General features: G+C 49.6%; 1 protein-coding gene across 5 annotated transcripts in view; it reads left to right on the top strand.

Moving 5' to 3' along the window:
* Positions 1-26,026, top strand: part of LOC140421222 (sestrin-1-like) — a 91,199-nt gene that overhangs the window by 46,046 nt on the left and 19,127 nt on the right. For all 5 annotated transcript variants that reach the window (XM_072505768.1, XM_072505770.1, XM_072505772.1 and 2 more), the window contains 6 exons: positions 2,000-2,182; positions 4,365-4,604; positions 8,718-8,868; positions 9,469-9,587; positions 19,163-19,353; positions 20,757-20,901. In XM_072505768.1, the coding sequence (XP_072361869.1) occupies positions 2,000-2,182; positions 4,365-4,604; positions 8,718-8,868; positions 9,469-9,587; positions 19,163-19,353; positions 20,757-20,901 (1,029 nt within the window). The remainder of the gene's footprint in view (positions 1-1,999; positions 2,183-4,364; positions 4,605-8,717; positions 8,869-9,468; positions 9,588-19,162; positions 19,354-20,756; positions 20,902-26,026) is intronic.

Genomic DNA, 26,026 nt, shown 5'->3' with positions numbered 1-26,026 from the left:
TTTCTGATTTGCTTTTCTCTTTTTCCAATCTTTTTTTTTTGCTGTGTCAGATCTTATGTTTTAAACCTATAACGCCTAATAATAATAACTTGCATTTATACAAGCACCTCCAATGTAGTAAAACATCCCACAATGCTTCACAGGAGTATTATCAAACAGAAATTCACACCATGTTACAAGGGGGATCATTCGACAGGCAACTGAAAGCTTGGTCAGAGACGATTGTTTAATGGAAGAGAGAGAGCTGAAGGGGCAGGGAGGTTTAGGGATGGGATTCAAAAGACACGGCTGCCAATGAAGGTGATTTTAAGACAATAGAGGAGATGCAACAGACCATGGAAATAAGGAAGAGGCAAGTTGAAGAGGCAAATTTGAACACAAATTTAAGAACTTTAAAATTAAGACATCCTCTACAGCAGGTGTTAGTTGTGCTGAAGCAGAGATTCTCATGGTAGTCAGCATGCCGTTAATGGAGTTTTCAAAACAGGATGCCCACTGAAGCAATTGAATCTCCTTGTGCCGTCTAGTAATAGAATGCATCCTCTACTGTGGGAGCTGGAGTACTGCAATAATCTAACCCACTGAGGTGCACTTCAACAAATGTGTTGTAGGCAAATAGCCAGCTTAAACAAATCAGGATTCCTATACAGGACCTTTTCATAGGCCGTTCATTGATTTCTTGGGTCCTTGTGTCTCTGTCTTCAGTCACTTAAGATTGGGATGCCATGAAAGCCAGGTCTCAGCTACAGCGTCCATTTCAGACTCAAGACCCGACTAAAATCACAACGTCTTCTTCCAGCCTTTATTCTGATTTCAGGAGGTTTGGGGGAATTTTTGTTTGTGTTATTTCCCTGTAGCCTCCTGACACATGTACCATTTCTAGCCTAGGCAGGGATTTTTTTCATTCCTCTGGGTAAATCCCTGTCACTTCTGGTTAATGTTTCATGGATTTTTATTAGAGTCATAGATGTTTACAGCATGGAAACAGGCCCTTCGGCCAAGCTTGTCCATGACGTCCAGTTTCTATCACTAAGCTAGTCCCACTTGCCCACATTGGCCCATATCCCTCTATACCCACCCTGCCCATGTAACTGTCCAACTTTTTTAAAGGAAGGAATTGTACCCGCCTCTACCACTGCCTCTGGCAGCTCGTTCCAGATGCTCACCACCCTCTGTGTGAAACTTTTAAAACAAATCATTCATTTTTAAATTAAGGGTTGCGCTTTGAAGGCAGAGAAACTCACAAGTGCCTAAATCCTGCTTCCCCGTACCATGTCCTCCCTATTTCACCCTATGGTGCGAAATGGTTTCAGAGTATGGAACCCAGTATCTGTTCAGAGGTGGAACGAGCACTTGATTGTTTCTTTCTCCAGTGCTGTGACTGAGAATTCTGTTTTCCTCAAAATTTACTCCCATGATCTTACTCAATGGTGGAGCAGATCAAGGGGCCGAATGGCATGTTCCTGCTCATATTTCTTGCGCCTCTTTGCCTCAGTGTCACACAAGGCGGTGCAATGGCCAATCAAGGAACATTGTTTAATTTACTGTTGCTTCAGGTCCTAGGGCAGCACAGTAGCATAGTGGTTAGCACAAATGCTTCACTGCTCCAGGGTCCCAGGTTCGATTCCCGGCTTGGGTCACTGTCTGTGCGGAGTCTGCATGTTCTCCCTATGTGTGCGTGGGTTTCCTCTGGGTGCTCCAGTTTCCCCCCACAGTCCAGAGATGTGCAGGTTAGGTGGATTGGCCATGCTAAATTGCCCATAGTGTCCAAAATTGCCCTTAATGTCCAAAATTGCCCTTAGTGTTGGGTGGAGTTACTCGGTTATGGGGTAGGGTGGAGTTGTGGGCTTGGGAGGGTGCTCTTTCCAAGAGCCGGTGCAGACTGAATGGGCCGAATGGCCTCCTTCTGCAGTGTAAATTCTATGATAATCTTGATTTTTGTCTGTTAAACCTTCAATCACTCACTCTCTCTCTCTCTCTCACACACGCACCTTTCTAGGCGGCAGCTCGACACCAGTCCTCTTATTTGGTGGAGGTTCATATTAATCAGTTTTTGCAGGTGGGTGGTGACCCACAGTGGCTGAAGGGACTCGACTGTATCCCTCAGAGACTGAGGAACCTTAATGAGATCAACAAGATCCTGGCACATAGGCCCTGGCTCATCACCAAGCAACACATTGAGGTGAGATTCATCCTTCTAAGAACCGTACATACCATCTGGGTTGAGGCTGAATTTGAGCCACCATTCAACCACATCCTGTATATATGTTTGGATTTCCCTGTGATACAATCATTTTGAAAGAAATAAAATAATAAACTTAAAACAGCAAGACCATTTTGATCAATTATTATTTCTATTAAAATGAGTTCTGAAATGTCTGTGTACTCTTCTTAATAATAATAATCTTTATTATTGTCACAAGTAGGTTTACATTAATACTGCAATGAAGTTACTGTGAAAATCCCCTAGTCGCCACACTCCGGCACCTGTTCGGGTACATTGAGGGAGAATTCAGAATGTCTAATTCACCTAACCTGCACATCTTTGGACTGTGGGAGGAAACCGGAGCACCCGGAGGAAACCCACGCACACACGGGGAGGATGTGCAGACTCCGCACAGACTCCGCACAGACAGTGACCCAAGCCGGGATTCGAACCTGGGACCTTTGAGCTGTGAAGCAACGGTGCTAACCACTATGCTACCCTGAAGGAACAGTGCTAACCACTGTGCTATCCTTGTTTCATAGAATCATTCAACACAGGAGACCATTGTGGGAGTACAGTAGCACAAGTGGATAGCATTGTGGCTTCACAGCGCCAGAATCCCAGGTTCAATTCCTCACGGGGTCACTGTGTGTGCGGAGTCTGCATGTTCTCCCCGTGTCTTCGTGGGTTTCCTCCCACAGTCCAAAGAAGTGCAGGTTAGGTGGATTGGCCATGATAAATCGCCCTTAGTGACCAAAAAGGTTAGGCGGGGTTATTGGGTTACGGGGATAGGGTGGAAGTGAGGGCTTAAGTGGGTTGGTGCAAACTCGATGGGCCGAATGGCCTCCTTCTGCACTGTATGTTCTAAGTCTAAGTCATTGTGCCTGTGCTAATTCTTTGAAAGAGCTATTAGATTAGCCCCACTCATCTGCTCTTTCGCATGGTCCTGCAATTTTTTATATTTTTAAATAAATTTCGAGTACCCAATTCATTTTTTCCAATTAAGGGGCAATTTAGTGTGGCCAATCCACCTACTCTGCACATCTTTGGGTTGTGTGGGTGCCCCGCCCTGCAATTTGTTTTCCCATTCACATTTAGTTTCCTTTTGAAAGTTACTATTTAATCTGCTCACACCATACTGCCAAGCAGTGCATTCCAGAACAGAACTACTTGCTCTGTAAGAATAGAAATCCTGGGTGGAATTCTCCGACCCGTCAGCGCTGGCGTGGTTGGCGCTGCGCCGGTCGGGGTATGCGATGACTATCCGGATCGGGCCAGCGCACCAATTCTCCGGCCTGAATGGGCCGGGCAGCCGTCACAAAAAATCGAGATGAGTCCCGCCGGCGCCGTTCTAACATCTCTGAGCCAGCGGGACCTCGGCGTTGAAGGGTCCGGGGGCGGCCTGGGGGGGAGGGGTTGGGGGGGGGTCCTCCGTAGTGGCCTGGCCCGCGATCGGGGCCCACCGATCTGCGGGCCGGCCTCTCTGGCTGGGGGCCTCCTTTCCTCCGCGCCAGCTCCTGTAGCCCTGCGCCATTTGGCGTTGGGGCTGGCATGGGGAAGAAGGCTACTGCGCATGCGCTAGTTGGTGCCTGCCCAAATGCGCATGCGCAGATCCTGCGGCGCCCGGTTCACGCCGGGATCGGCAGCTGGAGCGGCGTGGGTCTCTCCACTGCCGTGCTAGCCCCCTGTGAGACGGAGAATGGGGTCCCGGAACAGGCGCCGATGCCGGAGTAAAACACTCCCGTTTTTACGCCGGCGTCGACATTTAGCTGCACGATGGGAGAATCCCGCCCCCTATTTCCCTGGTTCTTTTGCTAGTTACCTTTAAATCTGTGTCTTCTGGTTCACAAAACACCCAACAGTGAAAACAGTTTCTCCTTATTTACTCTATCAAAACCACCTCTTAGTTTGTAGAGTGCACTAGCCAAATGTTTCTCCTCTGGGTAAATCTGATGTCTCTTGCCTGGCTCTTTGGGCTCATTTTAAAATAATATTGGAGGCCTGGGAGTCTCTCTCTTGTGTGTATGTGTGTGTTTGGGGGGGGGGGGGAATCTAGAAAAATTAAGCAATGAAATAAGTGAAGCAGGGGAAAAACAATGAAATCATTATTTTTTGCCACCTTTTAAAATTTAGCATTTTGCATTTTCCATCTACCTAGAACTTGCTTAAAATCGGTGAGCACTGTTGGTCACTGGCAGAGCTGGTCCATGGGGTCGTGCTGCTGGCTCATTACCACTCGCTGGCGAGTTTTGTTTTCGGCTGTGGGATTAGTGCTGAGGCAGGACACGAGGGTGGCCATGTCTTAAGGCCATCATCGATTAACAACCAGTGCTCCAGCGACACGACTAACGGGAACGGCAACATCCCGGACCCGTCACTGGCACATCGCAGGCGAAGGGTAAGCAACACCTTATTCGTGAGGAGATAGGGGTGGGAGGGATGACATTAGGCTGTACAGAAAGCTAGAGCAGCAGAGCCCTGGCTGACTTTACACGCAAGATTCCGTGGTGATGGGTAGTGAATTTCAATTATAACCCTTTATGACTGGGAAACATTTTCAGTAGCAGCCTTGCTTTTGCAGGGCGGAATTTGATGACATTTTATCTGAGTTGGGAGTGGCTTTGCAAGTAATATTTCACAGAACCTTGTGGCTGCTTTGAGCCTAAGTGGATCCCACCTTTTTCCACGGATAGTGTAGGTGTTTACAGGCAGAGCAATTTTCCCCACCATTTTGAAAAGCAGATTTATGTTCATTGTTGTGTGCATATGCAGACTTTTGTAAATGTAGATACACAGTAGCAGTAATCCCAAACAAAATTGGGTTGTTACTCCCCTTTTCTCAAGACACAGACTGTTGCTGAAGTACAGTTCCACTGGTACCACATCCAAATGACAATTGGTCACGAATAAACCCAGACTGAGAGCTGAATTCTTTGCAGACGACAAGAGAGATAGGAGATGAGGTTGAAAAAGGGTGAGGGATGGAATGTCAGTCACCTTCTCACCGCCATGTGGATGATGGAGAAAGGCCTTCCCGCCCAGTGGCCAATTATGTCCTTTAAGTAGCCATTTAACAGCTTTCCGCTGCTGCTGGTGAGACAGGTCATTGGGATGGGAGCCCCAATGGCAGCTCATTACTTGCATGGTGGGCCTAAAAACCCACCAGGGCTGCCCCAAACAGCCAAGGAGAGGTAGCTGCTGGATTTCTGACAAAATCCTGGCCCTGTGTTTCAGAAGGCTATTCAGTTCCAGCTATGTATCACAGCTGAGCCCATTCCTGACTCCATCCAGCATTCGCGCACAAGCCAGTGGTGCCTCAGTTGATAGCACTCTTCCCCCCCCGAGACAAAGTACCCGGTTCAAGTCCCACTCCAGTACTTGAGCACAAAAAAATCAACGCCGACTCTTCAGTACTGTGCAGTACTGAGGGAGTGTTGTACCATCCGAGGTGTGACCTTTCAAATGAGACGTTAAAATGAAGCCCTGTCTGTCCTCTCGGGCAGATGTAAACAATGATACACCTTCGCAGAAGAACAGGGGAGTTATACCTGATGTCCTGGCCAAAAATTCTACCTCCAAAAGCAGATTATCTGGTTATTGCTGTACATGCTTGCTGTGCACTATTTGGCTGCCAGGTTTCCCACAGAAGTGACCAATAATTCATTGGCTGGAAAGTGCCTTGAGACATGCGGCGGGTATAAAAAGCGCTACCTAAATGCTAGTCTTTTTCTTTCTTTCAAATACTTTGCAGTTTAAGTCAACGGACTTCAGTTAGTCTGAACCCTGGTTGTCTTTTCCTCCCCATAGCCTTGTGGTGCTCAAGCCTATTGTAGCATTCTACTATCCTTGCTGAGAGCAGCAAACCCAGCACCAACCATAATTAACCTTTCCTTTCCTGGTCCCGGCATCTCTGTTTCTCTCTGCATTTTCCCACTAAACCATTGGCAAACCTGTCAAGCCTTCCACTGGACTTCCAACTCTGTTGTTGTCCTTTTTATATATGAGCTGATTAATTCTCATCAGTTGAAAAGAATAGTGGTTGGGATTTAATCTACATAATCAAGGAACAATTCGAAGAAGGAACATATATATTGGTTAGTTTGTTGGGAGGGGGGTGGGGGAGTGGGGAGATGTGTGTCAGGGCTTTGGTAGGCGATGAGCCGGCTGCATGCGTAATGGGGTTTTGTAGTTGAACACTATATTTGAGTTGTGAGGAGATTAATAGGTATGACCTTGCTTTTGTCAAGGTATTAGGGGCGAAGAGAAGTTGAATTGTAAGGGATTGGATTTGGATTTTGTTTATTGTCACGTGTACCGAGGTACAGTGAAAAGTATTTTTCTGCAAGCGGCTCAACAGATCATTAAGTACATGAAAAGAAAAGGAAATAAAAGAAAATATATAAAAGAAAATACATAATAGAGCAACACAAGGTACATTATGTAACTACGTAAGCACCGGCATCGGATGAAGTATACAGGGTGTAGTGTAAATGAGGTCAGCCCATAAGAGGGTCGTTTACGAGTCTGGTAACAGCGGGAAGAAGCTGTTTTTGAGTCCGTTCGTGGGTGTTCTCAGACTTCTGTATCTCCTGCCTGATGGAAGAAGTTGGAAGAGTGAGTAAGCCGGGTGGGAGGAGTCTTTGATTATGCTGCCCGCTTTCCCCAGGCAGCAGAAGGTGTAGATGGAGTCAATGGATGGGGAGTTATGGGTGGGATTTTCTGGAGAAGGGAAGTTGAATTCTAAGGGTGGGATTTTCTTGAACTTCTGGCCAGCAGAATCTTCCAGTCCCGCTGAAGTCAACCACTGCAACGTGTTCCCCGGTGGCAGGACGGGCAAGACATGGAAATTGACTTCGCCGGGACCGTAAGATCCCGCCAACGGCCAGCCGCAGGAAAGCCCATAGAACATAGAACATTACAGCGCAGTACAGGCCCTTCGGCCCTTGATGTTGCGCCGACCTGTGAAACCACTCTAAAGCCCATCTACACTATTCCCTTATCGTCCATATGTCTATCCAATGACCATTTGAATGCCCTTAGTGTTGGCGAGTCCACTGCTGTTGCAGGCAGGGCATTCCACGCCCTTACTACTCTCTGAGTAAAGAATCTACCTCTGACATCTGTCCTATATCTATCTCCCCTCAATTTAAAGCTATGTCCCCTCGTGCTAGACATCACCATCCGAGGAAAAAGGCTCTCACTGTCCACCCTATCTAATCCTCTGATCATCTTGTATGCCTCAATTAAGTCACCTCTTAACCTTCTCTCTAATGAAAACAGCCTCAAGTCCCTCAGCCTTCCCTCATAAGATCTTCCCTCCATACCAGGCAACATTCTGGTAAATCTCCTCTGCACCCTTTCCAATGCTTCCACATCCTTCCTATAATGCGGCGACCAGAATTGCACGCAATACTCCAAATGCGGCCGCACCAGAGTTTTGTACAGCTGCAACATGACCTCATGGCTCCGAAACTCAATCCCTCTACCAATAAAAGCTAACACACCGTACGCCTTCTTAACAACCCTCTCAACCTGGGTGGCAACTTTCAGGGATCTATGTACATGGACACCGAGATCTCTCTGCTCATCCACACTACCAAGAACCTTACCATTCGCCCAGTACTCTGTATTCCTGTTATTCCTTCCAAAATGAATCACCTCACACTTTTCTGCATTAAACTCCATTTGCCACCTCTCAGCCCAGCGCTGCAGTTTATCTATGTCCCTCTGTAACTTGTAACATCCTTCCGCACTGTCCACAACTCCACCGGCTTTAGTGTTATCTGCAAATTTACTCACCCATCCTTCTACGCCCTCGTCCAGGTCATTTATAAAAATGACAAACAGCAGTGGTCCCAAAACAGATCCTTGTGGTACACCACTAGTAACTGGACTCCAGTCTGAACATTTCCCATCAACCACCACCCTTTGTCTTCTTCCAGCTAGCCAATTTTTGATCCAAACTGCTAAATCACCCTGAATCCCATGCCTCCGTATTTTCTGCAATAGCCTACCGTGAAGAACCTTATCAAACGCTTTACTGAAATCCATATACACCACATCAACTGCTTTACCCTCATCCACCTGTTTGGTCACCTTCTCAAAGAACTCAATAAGGTTTGTGAGGCATGACCTACCCTTCACAAAACCGTGTTGACTATCTCTAATCAAATTATTCCTTTCCAGATGATTATACATCCTATCTCTTATAAACCTTTCCAAGACCTTGCTCTACTCCCCTTCTTGAACAAGGGACAACATTTGCTATCCTCTAGTCTTCTGGCATCGTGGGAGGGCTGGGAAATTCCAGCTTAATGTGCTGAATAAAGAGGACGACAATTCAGGTGGGTGTGTATCAAGTGCAGTGAGAGCTCCTGAAAGACGAAGGCTCATAAAAACAGAAAATAAGCACTCAGCAGGGTTGGCAGCATCTGTGGAGAGAGAACCAGAGTGAACTTTTCAGATCAATGGCCATTACCAGAGCTGAATGATTGTATTTTCATTTCTTCAGTCAGTGGATTATTCCAGTGATTCCGAATGTTTGGCAGACAGGATGCAGAAATTCCAGGCAGAGAAAGAGAATGAAGAGGAAATGCTGCGGGAAGAAATATGGATTGGATTGGAGATGGATAAAGACACAAGTCCGCCAACATTGACCAGGGGTAAGCAAGACTTCCTGCAACTGACTAACTGACTTTATAAAGCTATGCTGTCTCAAACTATTTATTTAATTCCCCCTGTCTTGTATTTCACCCTGCCAGTAATTAGTTTCCTTTCCCTGGCACAGGTCTACCTGCTTTTAAGTTGACGCTATTCTTGACGTCATGTGCATGCCCTACATATTTAGAACTGTGAAACAACTGGAAGTGAGATGGAATAGCGTCTTGGAGCTCCACAGTACCGCACTATAAAATGGTGGCATCTACATTTGCTCTCTGTGACTGGACTCTAAACCTCAGCCACACCATTCTCAGGGGATAAAGAAGGGGAAATCCGGGTGCAGGGGGGAAGAGTCATTGCTGGGTCACTTCATCGGGTCGTGTTAGAGGTCAACACGGGTGCAGCACAGGCAGAATGTCTTTGGGGAGGTCATCCTATTGATCACTCGCAGAATTGGTTAGACCAGATGAGAGATTGAAAATTGACAACCAAAACTAGAACCCCCTCACAGAAAACCAAAGTGGAACAGGAGGAAGAAGATTGTTGTTCTTGCGATACCTTTTAATCTCCTGTCTCTGACATCTTACACTTTGATTACACAGCTCTGGAAGATAAACCTGTTACAATACCTGACTTGTCCTGTTACGTAGAAGACCCTGAGTTTGGTTACCCTGAGTTTGCCAGAAGAAGTGGAGAGCAGCTGCCTGTTTTCCGAGCTCAGGTATGATCTCTGCCGTAGAATGTGGCTAAGGATACGCTTACTCTACCATGACATTTAGGGTGTGGGTTCCCATATGTGAAACTTGAAATTAAGACTGATTTACAAATTGGGAAGGAGGGGTGAAAAGTATATGCCAAATTTGACACGGGCGTTAACTTGATTAATTAATTTTCTTACTTGCAACTTTGTTCCCTTCTTCCTGAAATGAACAACAAGAGCTGACATTCTGGGCTGGTCTCAGAGGCTGATCAGCACCACAGGGTTGCCGCTGGATTCAAGGGTTCGGGGTGAAGCAAGGATTAGGAGCGAGGTTAAGAGCATAAGAAATAGGAGCAGGAGTATGTCCTTCGACCCATCAATCCTGCTCCGCCATTCAGTAAGATCATGGCAGATCTGATTGTAGCCTTAACTATACTTTCCTGCCTGCCCTCCATAACTCTTGACTTCCACGTTGATCAAAAATCTTTCCGACTCAGCCTTGAATATATTCAATGGTCCAGCTTCCACTGCTCTCTGCGGAAGAGAATTCCAAAGAATCCAAAGATTCTGAGAGAAGAAATACCTCTCAACCCCATTTTAAATGGCAGACCCCTTTTTAAAAAAAAAAAATATTTTTATTGGAGTATTTGTAAAATTTTATTACAAAAACAGAAAAAGAATAATCAGCGTTAAACATTAATAGTGCAAAAATAGATAATTCCCCGAACGGCTCTGTCTTCGCAGACCATCGAGAAAGCTCCCCGGAAAGCTGCTGCTGCCGACATTTTAAATTAAATTTCCCCAAGAAAGTCGACGAACGACTGCCACCTCTGGGAGAACCCTAACATTGATCCTCTTAAGGCAAACTTTATTTTCTCGAGGCTAAGAAACCCAGCCATGTCACTAACCCAGGTCTCTGCACTCGGGGGCTTCGAGTCCCTCCACATTGACAAGATCCGTCTCCGGGCTACCACGGAGGCAAAGGCCAGAACGTCGGCCGCTTTCACTCCCTGAACACCCGGGTCTTCTGACACCCCAAAGATCGCCACCTCTGGACTCGGCACCACCCGCGTACTTGGCACCTTGGACATTGCCTTGGCAAACCCCTAACAGAACCCTCCAAGCTTCGGGCATGCCCAAAACATATGGACATGGTTTGCTGGGCTCCCCGCACACCTCACACATCTGTCTTCCACCCCAAAAAATTTGCTCACCTCGCCGCCATCATGTGTGCCCGGTGCACCACCTTAAAACTGTATTAGACTGAGCGTGGCACAAAACGAGGAGGAATCGACCCTACTTAGGACTTCCGCCCACAGTCCTGGCTCTAACTCCCCTCCTAACTCCTCCTCCCACTTGCCTTTAAGCTCTTCCACCGGGGTTTCCTTCGCTTCCAACAGCTCCTGGTAGATATCCGACACCTTCCCCTCCCCCACCAACATACAGATCACTACTCTATCTTTTATCCCCCGTGGCGGTGACAGCGGGAAGGCCACCACCTGCTTCCTCAGGAAGGCTCGCACTTGTAGATACCTAAAGTCGTTCCCTGGCGGCAATTTAAATTTGTCCTCCAGCGCCTGCAGGCTGGGAAAGCACCCATCTATAAACAGGTCACCCATCCTTCTAATACCCGCCCTCTGCCAGCTCTGAAACCCGCCATCCATCCTACCCGGCAGGAACCTGTGGTTATTACATAACGGGGTTCAGACCGATGCGCCTTCCACCCTCTTGTGTCTCCTCCACTGCCCCCAGATCTTCAATGTCGCCACCACCACCGGACCTGTGGAGTAGCGGGCCGGCGAGAACGGCAGAGGTGCCGTTACCAGGGCTCCCAAACTGGCGCCTTTGCATGACGCTGCCTCCAACTGCTCCCATTCCGACCCCTCCCCCAATACCCACTTCCTGGTTTAGCACAGGGCTAAATCGCTGGCTTTGAAAGCAGACCAAGGCAGGCCAGCAGCACGGTTCAATTCCCGTACCAGCCTCCCCAAACAGGCGCCGGAATGTGGCGACTAGGGGCTTTTCACAGTAACTTCATTTGAAGCCTACTTGTGACAATAAACAATTTTCATTTTCATTTCATTTCATTCCTGATCATGGCAATGTTGGCCGCCCAGTAGTAGTTGCAAAGGTTCGGCAGCGCCAGCCCACCCTCCCCCCGACTGCGTTCCAACAGCGCTCCCTTTACTCGTGGGGTCTTGTTCGCCCAAACAAATCCCGAGATGATCTTATTAACCCGCTTAAAAAAGGCCTTAGGGATGATGATGGAAAGGCACTGGAATACATATAAGAACCTGGGGAGGACCGTCATTTTCACGGTCTGTACCCTCCCCGCCAGTGACAGCGAGAGCATGTCCCATCTTTTAAAGTCCCCCTCCATTTGTTCCACCAGCCGGGTCAGATTAAGCTTATGCAACAAATCCCACTTCCAGGCCACCTGTATACCCAGGTAACGAAAGCTCTTCTCTACCCTCCTCAGCGGCAGCTCCCTTAGTCTCTTCTCCTGTCCTTTAGCCTGGATCACAAACAGCTCGCTCGTCCCCACGTTCAATTTATACCCCGAGAAACTGCCAAATTCCCTTAAGATCCGCATGACCTCCCCCATCCCCTCCAGTGGGTCCGAGATATACAGGAGGAGATCATCCGCGTAGAGCGAGACCCGATGCTCCACCCCCCCCGCCCCTCCTTTTTTAACCGTGTCCCCTAATTCTAGGTTTCCCCTCTCAGCATGTACCGTCATGGCTGCTCAGAATCTTACCTGTTTCAATAAGATCATCTCTCATTCTTCTAAACTCCAATGTGTACAGGCCCAACCTCCTCAACCATTCCTCATAAGTCAACCTCTTTCATCGCAGAAATCGGCTGAATGAGTCTTCTCTGAATTGCTTCCAATGCAAATATATGCCTCCTTGAGTAAGGAGACAAAAACTGTACAGTTGCAGCATGACTTCACTACTTTGATACTCCATCCCCCTCGTAATACAGGTCAGCATTTCACTTCCTAATTACTTGCTGTATCCGTAGTGATTCATGTACAAGGACACCCTGATCCTTCTGTCTAGCATCAGTCTGCAGTCTCTCTTCATTTAATTAATATTCTGCTTTTCTATTCTTCCTGCCAAAATAGACAAGTTCACATTTTCCCATGTTATACTCTTATCTGCCAAATCTTTTCCCATCCAGTTAACCTGTCTATATCCCTTTGCAGACTCTTTGTTTCCTTCTCACAGCTTGCTCTCCTTTATCTTTGGATCATCAGCAAATTTGACCAAAATACAAGTGGTCCCTCCATCCAAGGCATTGTAAATAATAGTTGCCCCAGCACTGATCCCTGTGGCACTCCACTAGTTACAGTTTGCCAACCTGAAAATGATCCATTTATCCCAACTCTGTTTCCTACCAGTTAGCCAATCCTCTATTTAAGTTAATATATCACTTCCATCACCATGAGCTCTTACTTTGTGTAGTAACCTTTTATGTAGCTAACTCTCAAGGAGCCTCTATTTCAAGCTTGATATTAAGGTTGGCTTAAACTGTGTGTGCAGGTGACCTGGTTTGATGTTAATGACTGGTATAATAAAAGGAAGAACCTGTGTCTGAGCCTTGGTTGGCGTATACAACTTGAATTCTGAAGTTGGGCTGACGTGGATAATGCAGGAAGGAGCTATTGCCTAAACATAAGACTCAACTGGGGTCTGTGCATTAAGGCCACAAAACATAAATCAATGCTCACGTGAATTTATAGTGGAGATTTGATTCAGCGGGTTGATTAGTTCGATGAAACAGCATATTTAAAGGCCCGAAAATGAAGCGATCTTTCCTTTCTTTGCCCCTCATCCCACCACTCCTGTTTTTCTACTGGTCGCTGTTAAATGTTAAAAAACTGGTTACAGGACTTCCGGGTGCGGCGATGACCAGCTGAGTCGCACGTTTCGGCAGCTCCCGGTGAAACGGACTTTTGGGCTCTTGATAGGAGCCCCAACGGCAATTTTGACGGCTAAAAACACTGCGGTAAACCAGAAGGGAATCCCCCCTGGATACGGATGGAAAAAGGAGGAGAAAGTGGCCGGAGTGCAGCGGATCCTTTAGAACAGCGGCAAGGAAGGCAAGCAAAAACCAAGATGGCGTCGGAAGGTGGCAGTTTAACATGGGGCCCTGAACAACAAGAGTTCTTGAAATGCTGTGTGGAAGAGATCAAAAAGGAAATGAAGAAAGAGCTGTTGGCCCCGATACTACAGGCGATCGAAGGGCTAAAGGAGGAACAAAAGACCCAGGAGCGGGAGCTTCGGGTCGTGAAGGCAAAGGCAGCCGAGAATGAGGACGACATACAGGGCCTGGTGGTGAAGACGGAGACGCAAGAGGCACATCAGAAACGATGTGTGGAAAGGTTGGAGGCACTGGAAAACAACGCAAGGAGGAACAACCTGAGGATTCTTGGTCTTCCTGAAGGTGTGGAGGGAGCGGACGTCGGGGCATATGTGAGCACGATGCTGCACTCGTTAATGGGAGCAGAGGCCCCGGCGGGTCCGTTGGAGGTGGAGGAAGCATACCGAGTGATGGCGCGAGGACCGAGAGCAGGAGAAATTCCCAGAGCCATAGTGGTGAGATTCCTCCGTTTTAAGGATAGAGAAATGGTCCTTAGATGGGCGAAGAAAACTCGGAGCAGTAAATGGGAGAACGCGGTGATCCGCGTTTATCAAGACTGGAGTGCGGAGGTGGCGAGAAGGAGGGCGAGCTTTAATCGGGCCAAGGCGGTGCTTCATAAAAAGAAGATAAAATTTGGAATGCTGCAACCGGCAAGACTGTGGGTCACATATCGAGGGAGGCACCACTACTTTGAGACGGCGGATGAAGCGTGGACTTTTATTGTGGAAGAAAAACTGGAATGAGCGGGTTATTAAAAAGAACGTTTGAACAAAGTGGTGGGGCGAATGTGGGCGGCAAAGAGGGGGGTTAAAAAGGGGGGAAAGAGGAGTTTTATGTACTAATCCTGCGATGTGGTAACTTTTCTCTCTCCCACAGGTGGTGATGGGGGGAGGAGGGGAGGTGGAGGAGATGGGGCGTTGGCCATTGGGGGCGGGGCCAAGGGAGAAGCGCGGGCTTGGTTCCCGCGCTATGATAATCATGGCGGGAATAGAGAAGCAGGAAGGAGGAGGCGTCGCACGGTGCGAGCCGAGGTCACGGGGGGAAGCCGAGGTCGGCCAGAGTTTGCTGACTTCTGGGAGCAACATGGGGGGAGTAATTACGCTAGCGGGGGATCTAGCGGGGGGGGTGGGAGGGGGGAATTACTGGGTTGCTGCTGCTGGGGAGAGGGGGGAGCTGGTATGGGAGAGGATGGGCGGGGGGGCACCGCCTGGGGGAGATACAGCTGCGTGGGAACCGGGTGAGGAGCTGGAAAAAGGTGATGGCTAATCGACAAGGGGGGGGGGGGGGGGGGTAGGAAGCCCCCCAACTCGGCTGATCACGTGGAACGTGAGAGGGTTGAACGGGCCGATAAAGAGGGCACGGGTACTCGCACACCTTAAGAAACTTAAGGCAGATGTGGTTATGTTACAGGAAACGCACCTGAAACTGATAGACCAGGTTGGGCTACGCAAAGGATGGGTGGGGCGGGTGTTCCATTCGGGGCTAGATGCGAAAAACAGGGGGGTGGCTATATTAGTGGGGAAGCGGGTAATGTTCGAGGCAAAGACTATAGTGGCGGATAACGGGGGCAGATACGTGATGGTGAGTGGCAAACTACAGGGGGAGACGGTGGTTTTGGTAAACGTATATGCCCCGAACTGGGATGATGCCAATTTTATGAGGCGGATGCTAGGACGTATTCCGGACCTAGAGATGGGAAAGCTGATAATGGGGGGAGATTTTAATACGGTGTTGGAACCAGGGCTGGATAGGTCGAAGTCCAGGACTGGAAGGAGGCCGGCAGCAGCCAAGGTACTTAAAGATTTTATGGAGCAGATGGGAGGTGTAGACCCGTGGAGATTTAGCAGACCTAGGAGTAAGGAGTTCTCGTTTTTCTCCTATGTCCATAAAGTCTACTCGTGAATAGACTTTTTTGTGCTGGGTAGGGCATTGATCCCGAAGGTGAGGGGAATGGAGTATACGGCTATAGCCATTTCGGATCACGCTCCACACTGGGTGGACTTGGAGATAGGGGAGGAAACAGGAGGGCGCCCACCCTGGAGAATGGACATGGGACTAATGGCAGATGAGGGGGTGTGTCTAAGGGTGAGGGGGTGCATTGAAAAGTACTTGGAACTCAATGATAATGGGGAGGTCCAGGTGGGAGTGGTCTGGGAGGCGTTGAAGGCGGTGGTTAGAGGGGAGCTGATATCAATAAGGGCACATAAAGGGAAGCAGGAGAGTAAGGAACGGGAGCGGTTGCTGCAATAACTTTTGAGGGTGGACAGACAATATGCGGAAGCACCGGAGGAGGGACTGTACAGGGAAAGGCAAAGGCTACATGTAGAATTTGACTTGCTGACTACGGGCACTGCAGAGGCACAATGGAGGAAGGCACAGGATGTACAGTACGAATATGGGGAGAAGGCGAGCAGGTTGCTGGCACACCAATTGAGGAAAAGGGGAGCAGCGAGGGAAATAGGGGGAGTGAGGGATGAGGAAGGAGAGATGGAGCGGGGAGCGGAGAGAGTGAATGGAGTGTTCAAGACATTTTATAAAAAATTATATGGAGCTCAACCCCCGGATGGGAGGGAGAGAATGATGGGCTTCTTGGATCGGCTGGAATTTCCCAAGGTGGAAGAGCAGGAAAGGGTGGGACTGGGAGCACAGATCGAGGTAGAAGAAGTGGTGAAAGGAATTAGGAGCATGCAGGCGGGAAAGGCCCCGGGACCGGATGGATTCCCAGTCGAATTCTATAGAAAATATGTGGACTTGCTCGCCCCGGTACTGACGAGGACCTTTAATGAGGCAAAGGAAAGGGGACAACTGCCCCCGACTATGTCTGAAGCAACAATATCGCTTCTCTTAAAGAAGGAAAAGGACCCGCTACAATGCGGGTCCTATAGACCTATTTCCCTCCTAAATGTAGATGCCAAGATCCTGGCCAAGGTAATGGCAATGAGAATAGAGGAATGTGTCCCGGGGGTGGTCCACGAGGACCAAACTGGGTTTGTGAAGGGGAGACAGCTGAACACGAATATACGGAGGTTGTTAGGGGTAATGATGATGGCCCCACCAGAGGGAGAAACGGAGATAGTAGTGGCGATGGATGCCGAGAAAGCATTTGATAGAGTGGAGTGGGATTATTTGTGGGAGGTGTTGAGGAGATTTGGTTTTGGAGAGGGGTATGTTAGATGGGTGCAGCTGTTGTATAGGGCCCCAGTGGCGAGCGTGGTCACGAATGGACGGGGATCTGCATATTTTCGGCTCCATAGAGGGACAAGGCAGGGATGCCCTCTGTCCCCATTATTGTTTGCACTGGCGATTGAGCCCCTGGCGATAGCGTTGAGGGGTTCCAAGAAGTGGAGGGGAGTACTTAGGGCAGGAGAAGAACACCGGGTATCTTTGTATGCGGACGATTTGCTACTATACGTGGCGGACCCGGCGGAGGGGATGCCAGAAATAATGCGGATACTTGGGGAGTTTGGGGATGTTTCAGGGTATAAATTGAACATGGGGAAAAGTGAGTTGTTTGTGGTGCATCCAGGGGAGCAGAGTAGAGAAATAGAGGACCTACCGTTGAGGAAGGTAACAAGGGACTTTCGTTACCTGGGGATCCAGATAGCTAAGAATTGGGGCACATTGCATAGGTTAAATTTAACGCGGTTGGTGGAACAGATGGAGGAGGATTTTAAGAGATGGGATATGGTATCCCTGTCACTGGCAGGGAGGGTGCAGGCGGTTAAGATGGTGGTCCTCCCGAGATTCCTCTTTGTGTTTCAGTGCCTCCCGGTGGTGATCACGAAGGCTTTTTTTAAAAGGATTGAAAAGAGCATCATGGGTTTTGTGTGGGCCGGGAAGACCCCGAGAGTGAGGAAGGGATTCTTACAGCGTAGCAGGGATAGGGGGGGGCTGGCACTACCGAGCCTAAGTGAGTATTATTGGGCCGCTAATATTTCAATGGTGAGTAAGTGGATGGGAGAGGAGGAGGGAGCGGCGTGGAAGAGATTAGAGAGGGCGTCCTGTAGGGGGACTAGCCTACAGGCTATGGTGACAGCCCCATTGCCGTTCTCACCGAGGAACTACACCACAAGCCCGGTGGTGGTGGCTACACTGAAGATCTGGGGACAGTGGAGACGGCATAGGGGAAAGACTGGAGCCTTGGGGGGGTCCCCGATAAGAAACAGTCATAGGTTTGCCCCGGGGGGAATGGATGGGGGATATGGAATGTGGCAAAGAGCAGGAATAACGCAACTGAAAGATCTGTTTGTGGATGGGAAGTTTGCGAGTCTGGGAGCGCTGACCGAGAAATATGGGTTGCCCCAAGGGAATGCATTCAGGTATATGCAACTGAGGGCTTTTGCGAGGCAACAGGTGAGGGAATTCCCGCAGCTCCTGACACAAGAGGTGCAGGACAGAGTGATCTCAAAGACATGGGTGGGGGATGGTAAGGTGTCAGATATATATAGGGAAATGAGGGACGAAGGGGAGATTATGGTAGATGAACTAAAAGGGAAATGGGAAGAAGAGCTGGGGGAGGAGATCGAGGAGGGGCTGTGGGCAGATGCCCTAAGCAGGGTAAACTCGTTGTCCTCATGTGCCAGGCTAAGCCTGATTCAGTTTAAGGTATTACACAGGGCACATATGACTGGAGCACGGCTCAGTAAATTTTTTGGGGTGGAGGATAGGTGTGCGAGGTGCTCGAGAAGCCCAGCGAATCATACCCATATGTTTTGGTCATGCCCGGCACTACAGGGGTTTTGGATGGGGTGACAAATGTGCTTTCAAAAGTAGTAGGAGTCCGGGTCGAACCAAGCTGGGGGTTGGCTATATTTGGGGTTGCACAAGAGCCGGGAGTGCAGGAGGCGAGAGAGGCCGATGTTTTGGCCTTTGCGTCCCTAGTAGCCCGGCGCAGGATATTGCTAATGTGGAAAGAAGCCAAGCCCCCGGGGGTGGAGACCTGGATAAATGACATGGCGGGGTTTATAAAGCTAGAGCGGATTAAGTTCGTCCTAAGGGGGTCGGCTCAAGGGTTCACCAGGCGGTGGCAACCGTTCGTCGAATACCTCGCAGAAAGATAGACGGAATGGAAAAAAGAAGGCAGCAGCAGCAGCCCAGGATCGGGGAGGGAGGGGGGGGGTGGGGGGAGGAGGAACCAGAAGGACTCTCAGGGTTGTTAATATGTACTGTATAGTATGTATAGGTCGTTGCTACAGATAATTATATATTGGACTGTTAAATTATAATTTTGGAGAGTGTTACTTGTGACAAGGCAGTTGCCAATTAGGGCTAGTTTTCATTTTTGTTATTTATTATTTATTCATTTTTTGTTTATAAAATAGGTCATTGTTATTTGTGTTGTTATAATATTGTGTAAAGGATGCACAATGTACTGTGTTGGTTGACCAAAAATTTTCAATAAAATATTTAATTTAAAAAAAAACTGGTTACATTTGGTGTTTCCTCTACAGGACTATTCTTGGGAAGACCATGGGTTCTCACTTGTGAACCGGCTGTATTCGGACATTGGCCACCTTCTGGACGAGAAGTTCCGTACTGTGTATAGTCTGAAGAATGGCACCATGGCCAAGCAGCGGGGCTGTGACTTCTCGGCACTCAAGAGGGGCATTTGGAACTACATACACTGCATGTTTGGTATTAGGTAACTTTGACTGTTGTCTGTACAATACTGTTTTCAATAAAAACGCGTAGGTTTCTCAGAAAGGTTTTAAAACTCTCTGATATAGGAACAAGACAAGGGAAGAACTCCACATTGTGTAGGTTGAAATGTGAGCTAGGTCCTTTTCTTACCATAACCACACAAAATCACCCACAATCTCTGTGGTTAAAATAACTCATTTATGAAACAGGATACCACGGTAGCTCAAATACTTTCTCTCGTCCCCTCGGCAAGGTTCGGACTTGCAATGGAATACACTCTCACAGGTGTTGGCCTCTTTTCTGGCAACTCATCCAACCATTCTTGGTGTGCGACCTTGAGTGTCCACACAAGTAGTTCCGAGCAATGGTGACTGGATAATTATCAGGGTTAATACCCCACTACCGCAGCTAAAGTCTCTCATCCCTCCAGATGCCACGTTTGAAACCAGCCTGTGAAACAGAGAAAGAACTGAACCCAAAACCTTTGTGCCTAGACTTAGTATCAAATTGGGGAGTGAATTTACCCCTATACTATCATGGAGCTTGGTGAATGTTGTCAGTGTTTAACATTAACTGACAAAAAGGGTTGCCATGGCATCACTATCACAGAATGGTTACTGCAGAGAGGAGGCTATTCAGCCCATTGTGTCTGTGCTGGTCTTCTGAACGAGCAATTCACTAAGTGCCTCTACCTCCTCTTCTCCTCTTCCCCATAGTCCCACACATTCTTCTCCGGTCATTCAATTCCTTCCACAATTGAACCTGCCTCCACCACATTCTTAGGCAGTGCACTCCAGACTCTTAACCCGCTATATGAACAATCTTTTTGTCACACTCCATTGTTTCTTTTGCCAATTACTGTAAATCCATGCCCTCTGGTTCTTGATCCAATGACCAATGGTAACAGCTTTTCCCCATCTACACTGACCTTGCACGATTTTGAATACTTCTCTCTTCGGGGACCATGCCCCATGAGGGTGCATGGGCGACCATGGACTTCCATATGTTGGCCCATGGTTACGTTGGGCAGGTAACTGCAATGGTTTGCCAATGCCTTCTGCAGGAGGCTGACCAGTAAACTCTCCTGCTCTTACAACATACCACAGGCGTATGTTGGAAGGATTTACAAGTTGCTACCCAACCTATTTGGCTACCTTATGAACGCACCTTCCGTGACCATCTAGTCCTGGAGTGAACCCGGAGCTTCTGGCTCGGAGGCAGGGACACTACTCACTGCATCACAAGACCTCCCATGATTTTGAATACCTCTGTCAAATCTAATAAAACACTTATATATAATGTAGGAGGAAAACAAATGTTGTAAATAGTATAAATCCATTTAGACAAATGCACGGGAGATTATTGACCGTAGTCAGTGAAAAGATTTCCTTTTCCAATTGGCAGGTACGATGATTATGATTATGGTGAGGTGAATCTTTTCTTGGAGAGGAATCTGAAGGTTTACTTGAAGACTGTGACTTGCTACCCAGAAAAAACAAAGCCTCAGATGTTTGAGAGGTACTGGAGGCAATTTAAATATTCAGAAAAGGTGAGTACTAATTCAGGGAAGCACAGGGTAACACATACCCAACTGAGCCCTAGTGAAACATAACAAAACAGTCAGTCCTCTAAGTAATTGGTAACACCTTGTTAAAGCGAACAGATACAGATTACACAGTCTGTTTCACCTCTGCACCACCACTGAGTGTACGAGTGCCTGCGAGCATGCGACATGTGTGATCGCATGCACTATTCTTTTGGTGTGTGATTGCGCACGATTCCGCTGGTGGGCACATATGTACACATTTTCAAAATTGGTTCTCAGGATTTTTTTTTCATTTACGGGCTGGTTAGGCCAGCATTTCTTTCCCATCCCCAGTTGCCCTTCAGAAGGTGGTGGTGAGTTGCCTTCTTGAACCGCTGCATTCCTTAATGTGTAGATACACCCACTGTGCTGTTAGGTAGGGAATTCCAGCATGTTTCCCCAATGATAGTGAAGGAACGGCGATATATTTCCAAGTCAGGGTGGTGAGTGACTTGGAGGGGAACCGCCAGGTGGTGGGGGTTCCAAGTATCTGCTGCTCGTGTCTTTCCAGATGGTAGTGGGCGTGAGTTTGGAAGGTGCTGCCTGAGGAACCTTGGTGAGTTATTGCAGTGCATCTTGTGGATGGTACACATGGCTGCCACTGTTCGTCGGTGGTGGAGGGGGAGCAATCAAGCGGGCTGATTTGTCCTGAATGGTGTTGAGCTTCTTGAGTGGTGTTGGAACTGCATTCATCCAGGCAAGAGGAGAGTATTCCATTACACTTCTACTTGTGCCTTGTAGATGGTGGTCAGGCTTTGGGTGGTCAGGAGGTGGGTTACTCGCCGTAGGATTCCTAGCCTTTGACCTGTCCTGGTTGCCACAAGATGTGGGTTCATTGGTAAGGTCACATTTATTGTCCATTCATAGCTGCCCTCGGTGGTGGTGCTGGACATTGGTTGTAGTTTGAAGTAACTGAGTGGCTTGTTAGACCACTTCAAAAAGCAGCTAAGAGACGGCTGACCATTCAGAAAATCCAGAAGTTTCATGGTCATTTCTATTCACACCAACTTTAAAAAAAAAAAAAAAATTTATTAGGGTTTTCTCAAAATATCAACAACAGAATGGAAAAGAAACCCAATAAAATTAAATACAGAACAAAGTAAAACAACCCCCGTGGCCCCCTCCCCCCCCTATACATAGATAATAAATTAACACCCCGAGTTTAACTCAAAGCAAACATAGCAAATATATACACCCCCTCAGATCCCCCAGGGCAACTAAACAAAACCCGGGTTGCTGCTGCTGCTGACCATTGTCTATCGTTCTGCCAGGAAGTCCAAGAACGGTTGCCACCGCCTAAAGAACCCTTGTACCGATCCCCTTAAGGCGAATTTCACCCTCTCCAATTTAATAAACCCCGCCATATCGTTGATCCAGGATTCCACGCTTGGGGGCCTCGCATCCCTCCACTGAAAAAGAATCCTTTGCCGGGCTACCAGGGACACAAAGGCCAGAATACCGGCCTCCTTCGCCTCCTGCACTCCCGGCTCCCCTGCAACCCCAAATATTGCGAGCCCCCAGCCTGGTTTGACCCTGGATCCTACCACCTGCGACACCGTCCTTGCTACGCCCTTCCAAAATTCCTCCAGCGCTGGGCATGCCCAGAACATCTGGGTGTGATTTGCTGGGCTCCCTGAGCACCAAACACACCTGTCCTCACCCCCAAAGAACCGGCTCATCCTTGTCCCGGTCATGTGTGCCCTGTGCAGTACCTTAAACTGTATGAGGCTGAGCCTCGCACATGAAGAGGAAGATTTCACCCTCCCTAGGACATCTGCCCACGTCCCCTCTTCGATCTCCTCTCCCAACTCCTCCTCCCACTTACCTTTCAACTCCACCACCGAGGCCTCCTCCTCCTCCTGCATTACCTGATAAGTTTCAGAGATCTTCCCCACTCCAACCCACCCCCCCGAGAGCACCCTATCCTGTACTGTGCGTGGCAGCAGCCGCGGTAATTCCACCACTTGCCACCTGGCAAACGCCCTTACCTGTAAATATCTGAAGGCGTTCCCCAGGGGGAGCCCATACTTCTCCTCCAGTTCACCCAGGCTCGCGAACTTCCCGTCCACAAACAGGTCCCCCAACCTTCTTATCCCTGCCCTGTGCCACCCCGAAAACCTTCCATCTATTTTCCCTGGGACAAACCGGTGGTTCCCCCGTATTGGGGTCCACACCGAGGCCCCAACTTCCCCCCTGTGCCGCCTCCACTGCCCCCAGATTTTGAGGGTAGCCGCCACCACCGGGCTCGTGGTATACCTCATTGGAGGGAACGGCAGCGGCGCCGTTGCCAGCGCCTCCAGTCTCGTACCCTCACAAGACGCCGTCTCCAGCCTCTTCCATGCAGCCCCCTCCCCCTCCATCACCCACTTACGCACCATCGCCGCATTGGCGGCCCAGTAGGTTGGGTAGCGCCAGCTCCCCCCATCCTTACTCTGCTCCAGGAACACCCTTCTCACCCTCGGAGTCCCTCGCGCCCACACAAACCCCGTTATGCTCCTGTTTACCCACCCAAAGAAGGCCCTCGGGATAAAAATGGGGAGGCAATGGAACAGGAACAAAAACCTTGGGAGCACCGTCATCTTAACTGACTGCACCCTACCCGCCAGGGACAGCGGCAGCGCGTCCCAGCTCTTGAACTCCTCCTCCATTTGTTCCACTAGCCTCGTGAAATTGAGTCTATGCAGGGCCCCCCAGCTCCTGGCCACCTGAACCCCCAAGTACCTGAAGCTCCTCTCCGCCCTTTTTAGTGGGAGCTCACCAATCCCCCTCTCCTGGTCCCCGAGCTGAACTACGAACAGCTCGCTCTTCCCCATATTGAGCTTGTACCCTGAAAAGTCCCCGAATTCCCTCAGGATCCTCATTACCTGTGGCATTCCTCTCACCGGGTCCGCTACATACAGCAGCAAGTCATCCACATAGAGCGACACCCTATGCTCCTCCCCGCCCCGCACCAACCCCCTCCAGTTCCTCGACTCCCTCAGTGCTATAGCCAGGGGTTCAATCGCTAGTTAGAAGAGCCGGGGGGACAAGGGACACCACTGCCTCGTCCCTCGATGCAACCGAAAGTACTCAGACCTCCTCTTGTTCGTGGCCACACTTGCCATCGGGACCTCGTACAACAACCTAACCCACCAACAAACCCCTCCCCAAACCCGAACCTCTTCAGCACCTCCCACAAGTACCTCCACTCTACCCTATCGAAGGCCTTCTCAACGTCCATCGCCACCACTATCTCCGCCTCCCCCTCCCTCGCCGGCATCATAATCACGTTCAGGAGCCTCCGCACATTCGCGTTCAGCTGCCTCCCCTTCACGAATCCCGTCTGGTCTTCGTGGATCACCTGCGGCACACAATCCTCAATTCTCGTGGCTAAGACCTTCGCCAGCACCTTAGCATCTACATTTAACAGCAAAATCGGCCTGTAAGACCCACACTGCAGGGGATCCTTGTCCCGCTTCAGGATCAAGGAGATCAGTGCCCGGGACATCATCGGGGGCAAAGCACTCCTCCTCCCTTGCCTCATTGAAGGTCCTAACTAGCAACGGGCCCAACAGGTCCACATATTTCTTGTAGAATTCGACCGGGAAACCGTCCGGCCCCGGTGCCTTCCCCGTCTGCATGCTCCCTATCCCTTTGGCCAGCTCCTCCAGCCCAATCGGGGCCCCCAATCCCGCCACCAGTCCCTACTCCACCTTCGGAAACCTCACTTGGTCCAGAAAGCGGCCCATCCCTCCCTCCTCCCGTGCGGGCTCGGACCAATACAATTCCTCATAAAAGTCCCTGAAGACCCCATTGATGTCAACTCCACTCCGTACCACCCTCCCTCCCCTGTCCTTAACTCCCCCGATCTCCCTAGCTGCGTCCCGCTTCCGAAGCTGATGCGCCAGCATCTGGCTTGCCTTTTCCCCATACTCATAAATCGCCCCCTGGGCCTTCCTCCACTGCACCTCCGCCTTCCTGGTGGTCAACAGGTCGAATTCGGCCTGGAGGCTACGCCTCTTCCTCAGCAGTCCCTCCTCCGGCACCTCTGCATACCTCCTGTCTACCCTCACCATCTCCCCCACCAGTCTCTCCCTCTCCCTCTGCTCTCTCCTCTCCTTGTGGGCCCTAATGGAAATCAGCTCTCCCCTAACCATTGCCTTCAGCACCTCCCATAGCATCCCCACCCGGACCTCCCTGTTATCATTGGCCTCCAGGTATCTCTCTATGCTTCCTCGAACCCCCTCACTCACCTCCTCGTCCGCCAACAACCCCACCTCCAAGCGCCACAACAGTCCCTCTCCTCCCCCAACTCTAGGTCTACCCAATGCAGGGCGTGATCCGAAATGGCTATCGCCGAGTACTCGGTATCCTCTACTCTTGCTATCAGCGCCCTACTCATAATAAAGAAGTCGATCCGAGAGTAAGCCTTATGGACATGCGAGAAGAATGAAAATTCCCTAGCCCCCGGCCTTGCAAATATCCAAGGGTCCACCCCTCCCATCTGGTCCATAATCCCCCTCAGCACTCTAGCCGCCGCCGGCTTCCTACCCGTCCTAGACCAGGAGAGATCCAGTGCCAGACCCAACACTGTGTTAAAGTCATTATCAGACCCCCCCACTTCCAAGTCCGGGATCCGACCCAACATGCGCTGCATAAAACCCGCATCATCCCAGTTCGGGGCATACCCATTGACCAGCACCACCCTCTCCCCTTGCAGCTTACCACTTACCATTACGTACCTGCTGCCATTGTCTGTCACAATGCTCGACGCCTCGAACGACACTCTCTTTCCCACCAAGATCGCCATCCCCCGATTTTTGGCATCCAACCTTGAGTGAAACACCTGACCTACACACCCCTTCCTCAATCTTACCTGGTCTGCCACCTTCAGGTGTGTCTTCTGGAGCATGACCACATCCGCCTTCAGCCCCTTCAGGTGCGCAAACACCCAGGCCCGCTTGATCAACCCATTCAGTCCCCTTCCATTCCAGGTTATCAACCGGATCGGGGGACCACCCGCCCCCCTCCCCCGCCGACGAGCCATAACCCCTCCTTGGCCAGCCACGCGCCCGCACCCCACACCCGGCCCGTTCCCCACGGCGGCAGA

Source organism: Scyliorhinus torazame, chromosome 5 (genome assembly GCF_047496885.1).
Source record: "Scyliorhinus torazame isolate Kashiwa2021f chromosome 5, sScyTor2.1, whole genome shotgun sequence".
Taxonomy (NCBI): Eukaryota; Metazoa; Chordata; class Chondrichthyes; order Carcharhiniformes; family Scyliorhinidae; genus Scyliorhinus; species Scyliorhinus torazame.
The sequence above is the reverse complement of the archived record's forward strand: the minus strand, read 5'-3'. Positions and strand labels throughout refer to the sequence as shown.